At 40.1% G+C, this 12697-nt stretch overlaps 2 protein-coding genes across 2 annotated transcripts; both read left to right on the top strand.

The window, feature by feature from the left end:
• Window positions 1–7031: 7031 nt before the first annotated feature.
• LOC139198143 (pleiotropic drug resistance protein 2-like) lies at window positions 7032–8153 on the top strand. Its single transcript, XM_070826407.1, has 5 exons — window positions 7032–7393; window positions 7510–7630; window positions 7730–7818; window positions 7936–8020; window positions 8076–8153. The coding sequence occupies exons 1-5, from the start codon at window positions 7032–7034 to the stop codon at window positions 8151–8153; spliced, it is 735 nt and encodes a 244-aa protein (XP_070682508.1).
• A 128-nt stretch (window positions 8154–8281) lies between these two features.
• On the top strand, window positions 8282–12401 carry LOC103423456 (pleiotropic drug resistance protein 2-like). Its single transcript, XM_070826005.1, has 13 exons — window positions 8282–8437; window positions 8588–8691; window positions 8786–8945; window positions 9048–9122; window positions 9311–9417; window positions 9628–9960; window positions 10067–10357; window positions 10438–10521; window positions 10684–10817; window positions 10904–11131; window positions 11278–11449; window positions 11527–11781; window positions 12021–12401. Exons 1-13 carry the CDS (start codon window positions 8293–8295, stop codon window positions 12288–12290), a joined length of 2358 nt encoding a protein of 785 aa, XP_070682106.1. The 5' UTR covers window positions 8282–8292; the 3' UTR covers window positions 12291–12401.
• The last annotated feature ends 296 nt before the right edge of the window (window positions 12402–12697 follow it).

Genomic DNA, 12697 nt, shown 5'->3' with positions numbered 1-12697 from the left:
AGCTAGGGGGTCTGCTGAAAGAGGTGACAGACAAGGTAAGCAATTAGAGCTCCGACTGATTGTTCACCTTCTCCCCATCTTGCAGCAGCATGAAGGATAAAGAGAAGAAAAATGAGAAGAGATGATATGAGATACTTTTGCTTTTGAAGAAGTAACTTTCCACAGGCTTATTCTTGAACTGAGCTGGAGGGTTTTCTGGTTTCCTCCAGAGTATAAGGCCGATTGAAGAATTTGAGGGTCAAAACAAGTCAATCAAATCTAGAGTACGTTCCACCCTGCTGATATGGGATACTTTTTCTTTTGACAGAGTAATGGATGTATCGGCACGTGTGCTGTTACGCTTGTCTCCACATGCTTCCTTGTATCCTTCGCACTTGCCCTATCTGTTCCTCAAGCAGATGCGGAATCTTCCCTGGAAACATAAGATGTTGAAGATGAGTACTCGAGAGCAATGCCAGGTAAGTAATCAGGTAAGGGGTTCCAGGCAGTCAGTTCCTGGCTGGAAGCTTGATTCCAAGTGCTGACTGATTGCTCTCTTTCTCCTTGTCTTGCAGGTAAAAACAAGGCCAAAGGAAAAGACAGGGAAAAAGCATGATATGGGATACTCTTGCTTTTAACCCTGATGATATGAGATATTCTTGCTCTAGTATAGCTTGTTTGCAGAGGTATTATCGGGGGGAAAGAAAGCTGAATATTTCGAAAGGCTTCGTTGGGAGTGCCCTCTCAGATATGATGAAGGGTTGAGCATTTTTGCAGGTCTGCCTGTCCGTTGGGGATGGAGGTCGACATATATAGGAGTCTCCCTAACAACAAGTAGTAATGTTATTCCTTTACCCTACTTGGTCATAGCACGGTAGTGGGAGCTGCCAGTTTCACATGTTTTAACTCTGTCAGAGCACTTTGAAAAAGTGGTCTGTGGTATCTGGCTCTCGAGATTCGGAGAACGATGCCTCTTCGATTTTTGAGAAAGCAATCATGCTGGGGGTCTGGCTCTCGAGATTCGGATAGCAGTGTCTCTTCGATTTTTGAGGAAGTAATCATGTTGGGAGTCTGGCTCTCGAGATTCGGAGGGCGGTGCCTCTTCGATTTTGGAGCAAGCAATCTTGTTGGGAGTGTTGTCTCGAATGTGAGTAAAGGTTGGGCATGTTTGCTAGTCTACCTTGCCACGAAGCACAGAGGTTGACACACAGGGACTTTCCAATTATCCAGCAGTGGTACTGTTCCTTTACCCTTGTGGGTAATAATATGGTAGCTAGACCTTCAAAATTTATGGGTCTAAACTTTGTTAGTGCTGTTTCTTTGCTATTCTTTTACCCTTCTTGGTCAGAGCGATGTAGTGGGAGCTGCAAGCTTCACGTGCTCAACTTTGGCAGAGAACTTTGGCAAAGTTTTCTGTGGTACCCATGAGCTATTGTTGCGTGTGGGAATTGGGTGATTGAACAGTAAGATTCATGTGTTTTCTACTTCCCCAGAAGTCTTCGACAGAATGCCCATAATTTCTGCAAAGCTGAGTGTGCGTGTGACAGGTGCTGACAAGGCTGGAAAAGTAGGTGCCTCTTCGATTTCTGAGATCGGCCCTCGTGGTCTCTGGGGAGCCCAGCTTTTGAGAAAGGGAGCGCCTCTTCCATTTCTGAGATCGGCCTTCGTGGTTTTTGAGCAGCCCAACTTTTGAGAAAGCAAACGCCTCTTCGATTTCTGAGATCAACCCTCGTGATCTCTAAGCAGCCTAACTTTTGAGAAAGCAAACGCCTCTTCGATTTCTGAGCAGGCGCCTCTTCGATTTTTGAAGCTCCGTCGAGTGCAGATTTTTATAGGGGCTGACATTAAGTTCCAAAGCACACTTGAATCTCCACCAGTAGAAGCTTCATTCTTGCACTTTTAAGATCTTGACTTGTCCGACCTCTTTTCTCTTCAACACCTTTGAAATTGTCTGGCCCCTCTGACCTTCGTTTTGACTTGAACCTTGTTGAAGAGGCAGCCCCGCCTTCTCCAGACAACATATGGCGCCCATCCTTCGTCTCCCCTACTGGTCCTTTTACCGTTGGGGATTCCGTGATGAAGAATGATATGATCGCTGCGGTGGTGGCCAGGAACCTTCTCACTCCCAAAGATAACAGACTACTTTCCAAACGGTCTGATGAGTTAGCTGTTAAGGATTCGCTGGCTCTCAGTGTTCAGTGTGCAGGTTCTGTGTCTAATATGGCCCAACGCCTATTTGCTCGAACCCGCCAAGTTGAATCATTGGCGGCTGAAGTGATGAGTCTCAAACAGGAGATTAGAGGGCTCAAGCATGAGAATAAACAGTTGCACCGGCTCGCACATGACTATGCTACAAACATGAAGAGGAAACTTGACCAGATGAAGGAAACCGATGGTCAGGTTTGTTCCAAAGGCATTTATTGCCTTCATCTTCTGGGGCTGTACCACGTAATGAAGCTCCAAATGATCAACCTATGATGCCTCATCCTTCTAGGGTTCTGTCCAGTACTGAGGCTCCAAATGATCCCCCTCCGATGCCTTCTCTTTCTGGGGCTCTACCGACTGCTGAGACTTCTCCTAAGCAACCTTTGTGAAGGCTCCCTCTTGTGTGTTTATTTTGACTCATGTATATGTACATATTTGTAGCTTATCGGGGATATCAATAAATAAGCTTTCATTCATTTCAACGTATTGTGTTAAATACACCAAAGCCTTCTTCGCTAAGTTCTTTGAATTTTCTTTTGTTGAAGCTTGTATGTTGAAGCTTTCTGAGTGGAGCATGTAGGTTGGGGTAGTGTTCCCTTAATTTTTCGAGTGAGGAAAACTTCTTGGTTGGAGACTTGGAAAATCCAAGTCATTGAGTGGGATCGGCTATATGAATCTTAGAACGCCATTGTGCTCGATCTTGTGTCATGTCCTTCATTAGATCCAAGTACTCTAAGTCTTTTCTTAGAGTCTCTTCCAAAGTTTTCCTAGGTCTTCCTCTACCCCTTCGGCCCTGAACCTCTGTCCCATAGTCGCATCTTCTAATCGGAGCGTCAGTAGGCCTTCTTTGCACATGTCCAAACCACCGTAACCGATTTTCTCTCATCTTTCCTTCAATTTCGGCTACTCCTACTTTACCCCGTATATCCTCATTCCTAATCTTATCCTTTCTCGTGTGCCCACACATCCAACGAAGCATCCTCATCTCCGCTACACCTATTTTGTGTACGTGTTGATGTTTCACCGCCCAACATTCTGTGCCATACAGCATCGCCGGCCTTATTGCCGTCCTATAAAATTTTCCCTTGAGCTTCAATGGCATACGGCTGTCACATAACACGCCGGATGCACTCTTCCACTTCATCCATCCAACTTGTATTCTATGGTTGAGATCTCCATCTAATTCTCCGTTCTTTTGCAAGATAGATCCTAGGTAACGAAAACGGTCGCTCTTTGATATTTCTGATATCATCGATATTTAATACCTTGGTCCTGATAAGTTGGATAGAGTGCCTGCTGTTTTGGTGGTATCTGCGTCGTATTTTATATGCTGTCTTAATGTAAATTATTGGTTTATGTTTGTGTTTTTTTTAATGTTGGTCATTGAATTGAAAGTAGTGTGGAGTAAAAGATTAAAAATACACGAATGGTGTGCTTTAGCTTTTTCGTGTAAAACGAGTTGCTCATTTGGTCACCAAGAATGGTGACAAGTAACAAGGATTAAAGATAATATCATTGATGTTAAGTTTAATGTTTGTAGCTCGATTGTGATAAGCATTGTGAGCGACTGTGGCGGCGATATTCTTGCGAGCACTGGTGGGATATGAGGAATGTTATTCATACCATGTTTTTGTATCACATTTCTGTATCACTTTAGGTGGTATTTGATGTGGACAATCACATCATTTGAAAAATTTGCAAAACCCAAGGAAATGAAAGAGAAAGACTCATCGTATATCACAATCATCATTTAATTAATTAGTTCTTAATTATTAGTTTATTAAATAATAAACTAAATTTAAAAATCTGATTAATTCAAATGATGTGACTGTCCATGTCAAATAACACCTAAGATGATATGAAAATGTGGTACAAAAATATGGTATGAATAACATTACTCGTGAGATATATGTTATTTTGTGAGTATAGCACTCGTCAAGTGACTAGACAAGTTGTTGCCACTGTGGTGGGATCTGCACGGATGGATATAACTATTTTAAATTTAGCCGTCGAGCGATTTGATGTGGTAATAGGAAGAATGATGCAGTCACTGTTCTAAAAATCCCCGCCTAGCACCACCTAGGCGCTAGGCCCTAGCCCACCGCCTAGACCACCTAGGCACCCGCCTAACCCACCTAAGCACCCGCCTAGGTTGCAACTCACTTAGACAGAAAATACATAACTTTCATTTTGCATTTTGTTTTTTTTCCAATAAATTGTAAGAGACTTGTTGCATACTTGAATGAACAAACATTATATTCTTATTTCACATGTTTTCATTATGTTCCAATACTTCATGATATATATGCATTCTATTTTGTAGTTTATGATGAAATTATATATATTTCAAGTAGAAGCAGACACTTATTTACATGAAATATGATAGATTTACTTAAATCCGCCTAGGCGCTAGGCCCCAGCTCGCCGCTCGACTAGCGCCTAATTTTGTTTTGTATCAAAGAATATAAACAAGGGGGTGAGTGTAGTGTGAAAATTGCTACTCCAAACGAAGATCTAGAAGGTTGTTTCCGTGTTCCTTTGTTGTAATGAGGTTATGTGTTTCAAAAATGGCGTCACTTGGTACTTCCATGAGACAAAATTGATTGACAATCCATCCGAAGTGAAAAAAATTACGAAAATTTGACGAGACAGTTCTGATGCAACCATGTTATGTTTTACCATGCAAAAGAGCTTCATCCTAAATTATTATTATTATTATTTTATACGAGCGATATTGGACGGGAGAAATTATATCTATGACTTCCGTGTGCATGCTTGTAACTATTAGAAACCAAATAGAGAGAATAAAATTTTATTGAATTATTTTCTGATACATTGCATTGATTACAGCTGAAAGTAGACTTGTAGGATGAGATTTGCGTCTGATTTATTTTGGATATAGGTATAGCATATCTAATCATTTTCTGATTTATATCCCAAACCGGGCACTTCTGCAGCCGCCGCCACAACCACCACCACAATTTCCTCCACCACCGCCACCGCATCCACTACTGCATCCACCACCGCATCCACCACAAGCACCACTATTTGCCATATTTTCACCACCACACTGGCTACCACAGTTACCACCGCCCCCACCACATCTGTTTGCCTTGTCTTCACCACCATATGGTGATGGAATCGGAGTAGTTGAAGAGAGAGCAATGCGTATGCTGATGGGCTTTGAACCCAGTACAAACTACGAATTCTCTCATTGACATAATTCAAGGAATGATAAAGGACGCAGGAAAAATTTCCAGCAACGCTAGTTTATGAAATAGAAGGATGACATACTACAATTCCACAGAAAACTTGGTTTGAGGATCTTCTTGTTCTTCATATAGTAAACTGATCGATCGTCTTCTACATTGTCTCAATGGAAGAAAAGAAAAGGAAAGTTCCTCTCAACATTCATACATTTAAACCGGGAACCATTCTCTGGCTACTGAAGATGCTCAGACTCATCATCAGATTCTTCAAATAGATTCTCTTAGTTCTTCTTCCATTTAGCATGAGAATCTCCTCAGAAATTGCCAAATTTTAACTCTCTGAAAGGTTAGATTTTATTTACTTTGTAGAGAAGCTAATACATACACGAGGTAAGAAAATTCCAAAAGTGTTCATCTTATTTATGCTGAGGTAAGAAAAAATGCATAGATGTGAGTTCGTTCAGTTATGATCATCAAATGCGTAGATGTGAGTTCGGTTAGTTAGTGTAAAACTTAAAGAATTTGGGGTTTTCACTTCAATTGCACACCCATTTCAACGATGGGATGCATATGTATATAGTACTTTCAGATTACAACCAGGGCATTGAAAACCCTATCTACAAGGAAAGTTTGTAATTAAAAAATATGCAACGTAAGCCAACTCAATGTGTACACACTTAGGATGTAGGGCGGCGAGTTAGCTACATGAAGTTTCCTCTTAAGAGTTTCCCTATGGGTCTGCGCCTTAATATGGGTAAAACCCTTGTCAATGATCAATTTTCACCACGGAGCCAACCTGGGGCATTTTGGCTGCTACTGACCCCAACAACTTAAAATATCTCCTCTTTAAAGTTTTATATGACCCTATAGTGGCTAAGGCAAATAAATTACAACCATTCCAAAATAGGGAGAGCATTTTTAGCGGTCAATATTGTGCAGAATCCACATCATATGCGAAATCAATGGTGGAATGATAACTTGGTTGTATACAATGAAAAATGAATGGAAACCAATAGTCGAATGATGACTTGGTTATATAGAATGAAAAATACATTTAATCTATTGATAATGATATTGTAATACGACGTTTCTAAAATACGAAAACATGTCATTGCCAATTAAAATGAATTTATATTTAGTTTTCTGAAACTTCTTGTTCATGACCCTATTATTGTAAATCTCTGGCTCCGCCATTGATTTTCACATCACATTGGTGACGAGTTCGAACGTAAAATTAAAAAGATATAAATAGAATCACGCGCAAACCAGCAAATAGAAAAACCTCTGGTTCAACACCAACAATTGGCCACATAACCCGACCAACTCAAGTCTACGGTTGACACTTTTACTACCAAGCTTAACATTATGTTTCAACTTTGCTAATTCAAGATCATCTAAAATGCCATGCATGCGGTATCATTTTCTTTTTATAATTTGAACGACAATTCTGTTGCCAAACATAAAATTTAGTTGTCCTTAGTTGGTTCATTAGTTAGCATGAGCTGTGTGTATGCCAAAGCTTTGTGTGTATATATATATAGAATATTGTTCAATTAACGAAATCATAATTTCCTCAATAGTTCAATCGGTTTCTGATTTGATTGGTTTTATTGGAGCTAGCAAGCAGCAACCATGTCTATGGCGGCAGGGCTTGCTGGGGAGGACTTGTCCCGGCAGACCAGCAGTCGGGGGAGCTGGCGGTCAACGAGTGTGAGGGAGATGTGGAACGCGCCGAACGCTTTTCAGCGAAGTGGGCGGCAGCAGGTGATGAATGAGGAGGAGGAGCTCAAGTGGGCGGCCATAGAGAGGCTGCCCACATATGATAGGATGCGGAGGGGGATGCTGAGACAGACCATGAGCAATGGGAAGCTTGTGGCAGAAGAAATCGATATGGCGAATCTTGGGGAGCAAGAAAAGAAGCGGTTGATGGACAGCATACTTAGGGCTGTGGAGGATGACAACGAGAAGTTCTTGCAGAAACTGAGAGCCAGAAATGAAAGGTTTGTGATTTGAGTTCTGTTTTTGTTGAATTGGGGTTTTGATATACGTATATTTTGCTTGTTTGGTTGGCAAAAATCGAGTTCGGTTTTGAATGTTTTTGGTTGATTGGAAACAGGGTTGGGATTGATGTTCCTAAAGTTGAGGTTAGATTTGAGAAAGTATCAATAGAGGGAGATGCATATGTTGGCAGCAGAGCACTTCCAACACTGCTAAATTCATCCTTGAACATGATAGAGGTACTTTACAAAAGATATATCGATACTAAAATTTCCTTGTTTATTTCTAAATTTGTATGATGAGCTCACAGATTTGTAAATTTCTATGGATATGAATAGGGAATAATTGGAATGCTTAAACTCTTACCGTCAAAGAAAAGAAATGTTCAGATTCTCCAAGATGTGAGCGGCATCGTGAGGCCATCGAGGTATGCTCAAGATCTTTGCAGATTTAATCTCTTTCCTGGACTAGTGTTATGTTTTTTGGCATCGATAACAATTTGTTGTTCCCACAGAATTTTAGAGCTTGTTTTCTTTGTTTCCAGGATGACACTGCTTCTGGGACCTCCTTCATCGGGAAAAACAACACTTCTAAAGGCGCTCGCAGGAAAACTTCACAAGGATCTAAGGGTTTGTAATCCTCTCTCTCGAACTCCTTACATTTTATTCGGTTGTTCTATTGCAGAATTCCCATTTCGTTTATGGAATCCTTCATATGGATCTGTTTGACATACTACACCATTGGATTTGCACCTGCGGCTAGTAGGTAAGCTTGAATTTATCAGTCTTATTATTATCGGAAACTTTTTCTTCATGTTGCTACATGAATAATGAAAGATATACATCCCAGTTATTCTTTTGTTTGACGTATGTACAATATGTTCAGGTTCTTCAAACAGCTCATGGCTTACTTCGGTATACATCAAATGGCACTCGGCCTCTTCCGTTTCATTGCTGGCCTTGGAAGATCAGAGATTCGAGCAAACACTATTGGTTCCTTTGCATTGCTAATAGTGTTTGTCCTAGGAGGCTTTATTGTTTCTAAAAGTATGAAATCTCTCTTTAATTACCAACCTAAGTTATTGCATATATCAGCTTGACACTTTTATTTCTCATGTTTGAATCAACAGAGTGTTAACATTTGAGTTTCTTTCTTATGATTTGAAATGTTCACAATATTCTCAATTTGGTGTGCAGATGACCTCGAGCCGTGGATGCTGTGGAGCTACTATATTTCACCTATGATGTATGGACAAAATGCGATTGCCATCAATGAATTTCTTGACGAAAGATGGAGCACTGTAAGTTCTATCAAATCTAAGTTGAGTTCTCCTTATATGGTAATATTAACAATGAGCTTAACAAATAACAAACTGTGTGATTTCTTTTTCACAGCCTGTCCCCAACGCCGCTGAAAACACAGTTGGAAAGGTTCTTCTGAAGGGAAGAGGCCTGTTTACCACAGAGACTTGGTTTTGGATTTGTATTGGCGCGCTTTTCGGGTTTTCTATTCTTTTTAATCTTCTTTTCGTTGCAGCATTGACCTTCTTAGACCGTAAGTGAATTGTGTTCAATCTTTGTTACTCAATGGTACTAGTAAACCATGATCATTGGTTTGAGTTCTGATTATTGGCTTTCTCTTTTAACTAAATTGCAGCAATTGTAGATAATAAAACCTTAATCGATAATGACGACGCTGAAAATAAGAGCAAGCGACTATCCAATCCAGAAGGTATAATGTTATATTTCTTGTGGATCTTAATTTGCATATGCATTATAAAAAATGAATTACTCCACCTCGCATTCATCTATTTACCACACCTGGCTGTAAAAACAATGAATTAGCGAGATAAGCATTATAACAAAACCTACTGCATAAAACTTACGTCTCATTGTCTAATACACAATGACTAATGTCAGGTACTGATATGCAAGTGAGAAATCAAGCCAAAAAAGGAATGGTTTTGCCCTTCGAGCCCCTTTCCCTTGCTTTCAACCATATGAACTACTACGTGGATATGCCTCCTGTAAGTAACTTTGCGTCTATTTTCTTTGATATGCTAACTTCAAGAAATCAACGTGAGTACTTATAAATTAACAATGCATTAAACGAAATGAAAAATGAGTTTCTGCTCATTGGTTAAGAAGCGACTGTTTTAGACTTGCAATCGATCATACATATGATGGCAAACACATGTCATTGCTAATTTGGTCTTAATATTTGTGTTCCTCACCAGGAAATGAAGAGCCAAGGGATTGAAGAGTCGCGACTCCAACTCTTACGAGATGTTAGTGGTGCATTTAGGCCTGGTGTTCTGACTGCATTAGTTGGTGTCAGTGGTGCTGGAAAGACAACCTTGATGGATGTTTTAGCTGGAAGAAAGACTGGTGGGTACATTGAAGGAAGTATTACCATCTCTGGATACCCAAAGAACCAAGCCACATTTGCTCGGGTCAGCGGTTACTGTGAACAGAATGACATTCATTCCCCATACGTTACTGTTTATGAATCTCTCGTATACTCTGCCTGGTTACGTCTTCCCAAGGATGTCACAAAGGATAAACGAAAGGTATGTAATTTATTTTAACCACCTTGACTTTTGAGTAGTTCTACCATTTAATTTGCGATCACTTGCAATTCAGTCTTTATTTACTTTTTTCTTTCTGTTTCTGTAGATGTTTGTTGATGAGGTCGTAGATTTGGTCGAGCTTAATCCATTGAGGGATGCTTTAGTTGGACTTCCAGGAGTTAATGGACTTTCAACTGAGCAGAGAAAGAGGCTCACTATTGCCGTAGAATTGGTTGCTAATCCATCCATCATCTTCATGGATGAGCCGACATCTGGTCTTGATGCTAGAGCAGCCGCTATTGTTATGCGTACTGTAAGGAACACTGTGGATACAGGACGAACTGTTGTCTGCACTATTCACCAACCTAGCATTGACATTTTCGAGGCTTTTGATGAGGTATAATATGATTCCAAATCTGTAACATTGTTCAGTATTTTTTGTGCCATATTTCACCCAGATTTTGTTTTCTGTTGCAGCTGTTCCTAATGAAAAGAGGAGGACGAGTGATTTATGCTGGACCCCTAGGTGATCGGTCTCACAAGCTCGTTGAATATTTCGAGGTAGGTGAATACACTAGCTTTCAAGTTAAATTTAATTCCAATGATCCAAACTGCTCCATTTGATCTAATCCTGACTTGGCTAGAAAGCCAAGTTCAGGAAGAAATATTTTCAAACATTAAACTTGTTATAAACATGTTTGACTTATCTAAAACATCATGCAGGCTATTCCAGGGGTTCCGAAGATCAAAGAGGGTTACAATCCTGCTACCTGGATGTTAGATGTTAGCTCTGCTGCCATTGAGGCTCAAAATGACATAGACTTTGCTGAAATATTTGCAAACTCTGATCTCTATAGGTAAGTTGCGTGTAAACATTTCTGTCGTTGCCATCTGCTTGTTCGTTTGTGTTAAAATAATTTACATCTTTGTTTCACCTATTCAGGAGAAACCAGGAACTTATCAAGGAACTAAGCATGCCACAACAAGGCTCCAAGGATCTTTACTTCCCCACTCAATTCTCCCAAAGCTTTTTAACTCAATGCAAGGCGTGCTTTTGGAAACAACACTGGTCCTACTGGAGGAATTCGCAGTACAATGCCATTAGGTTTTTCATGACAGTTTCCGTCGGAATTATATTTGGTATTATCTTCTGGAACAAAGGAAAGAAAATGTAAGTTTAAGAACTTTGTAATCACCTACATTCCTTCAATTTAATTTGACCTTGTCACCCACTTGCATGTTTTGACCAATTAAGGATTTGCGTTTCTGAGAATTGTCAGTTAGATAATATTCAACTGCGTATTGACCTGTCAACAGGAACACACAGCAAGACATTATGAATCTGTTGGGGGCAGGATACGGTGCTGTTCTTTTCCTTGGAGCGGGCAATGCTTCTGCTGTGCAATCTGTTATTGCTGTTGAACGAACAGTTTTCTACCGTGAAAGAGCTGCTGGGATGTATTCTGAGTTGCCTTATGCATTTTCTCAGGTAATATATTGGAAATTATGCTCAAGGTTATGTGTTTGGTTGCTTTTGTGTATTGATTCATGATTTTGGTGTTCCAGGTGGCTATTGAGACACTTTACGTGTTAATCCAAACCTTTGCGTATTCCCTCATTTTGTATGGCATGATTGGGTTCAATTGGAAGGTGGACAAATTTTTGTACTTCTACTACTTCATATTCATGTGCTTCACATATTTCTCCATGTACGGGATGATGGCGGTTGCCCTAACTCCTGGTCCCCAAATTGCTGCAATTGTTATGGGCTTCTTCATGAGCTTCTGGAACTTGTTCTCTGGTTTCCTCGTCCCACGAACGGTATGTCATAAGTTATTCTTATTACTTTCATGCCTTAGAATGTTGAACCAATGAATTATAAGGACAACATGCAACAAAGTGTTGTTAGAAGTCATTAGTATTTGCATGATTGAGCAAGTGATCATAAAAAACCAAATACATGCAGATTGCTCATCGGAGTTTACTTATATCTTATTTACCTCGTTGCGGATGATCTCCGTTACTAGTGTATTCCTAACAATTAAATCCCAATATTGCAGCTAATTCCCATCTGGTGGAGGTGGTACTACTGGGGTTCTCCAATCGCCTGGACAATCTATGGCCTCTTCGCATCTCAAATGGGCGATGTTAAGACTCTAGTCGAAATTCCTGGTGAGAAGTCTAAGCCAGTGAATCAGTTCCTTAAGGACTATTTGGGCTTTGAAGAGGATTTTGTAATCCCCGTAGTGTTTGCTCATGTTGGTTGGGTCCTTCTCTTCTTCTTTCTCTTTGCCTACGGCATCAAGTACCTTAACTTCCAAAGGAGATAAGCAAAATAAATGTGCCGGTTAGCGATCACAAAAACATTTTCCCTTTGAATTAATGTGTATAGTTATTTATTCTTTGAATGATCAATAAAAGTCATGCTTTTTTTCAAAAAAGTGTTCGTATGAAAACAGCACATGTGCTGTATTTTGACGCGGTATTAGCAAAGTAGTAAGAGATTTATTCCACATTAGCAAGAAATCGCAGGAAAAACATCACTTGAATTTATCCAACGATATTGATTGGATATAATGCGTACTATACATGTAACATTAGTTATGTCACGCCCCAGTATCCCGTCACTTGACAGTGGCACGTGCCTCGAGTACCTGAGTATACAACGTCGAATTGCCAGAGCGTTACACTCCCAAGTCCCATGTATCCCAAAACAATTAATCCTTTTTATTTAAAT

Source organism: Malus domestica, chromosome 08 (assembly GCF_042453785.1).
Source record: "Malus domestica chromosome 08, GDT2T_hap1".
In the NCBI taxonomy this organism is placed as follows: domain Eukaryota; kingdom Viridiplantae; phylum Streptophyta; class Magnoliopsida; order Rosales; family Rosaceae; genus Malus; species Malus domestica.
This window is presented reverse-complemented; position numbering and strand designations above follow the sequence as displayed.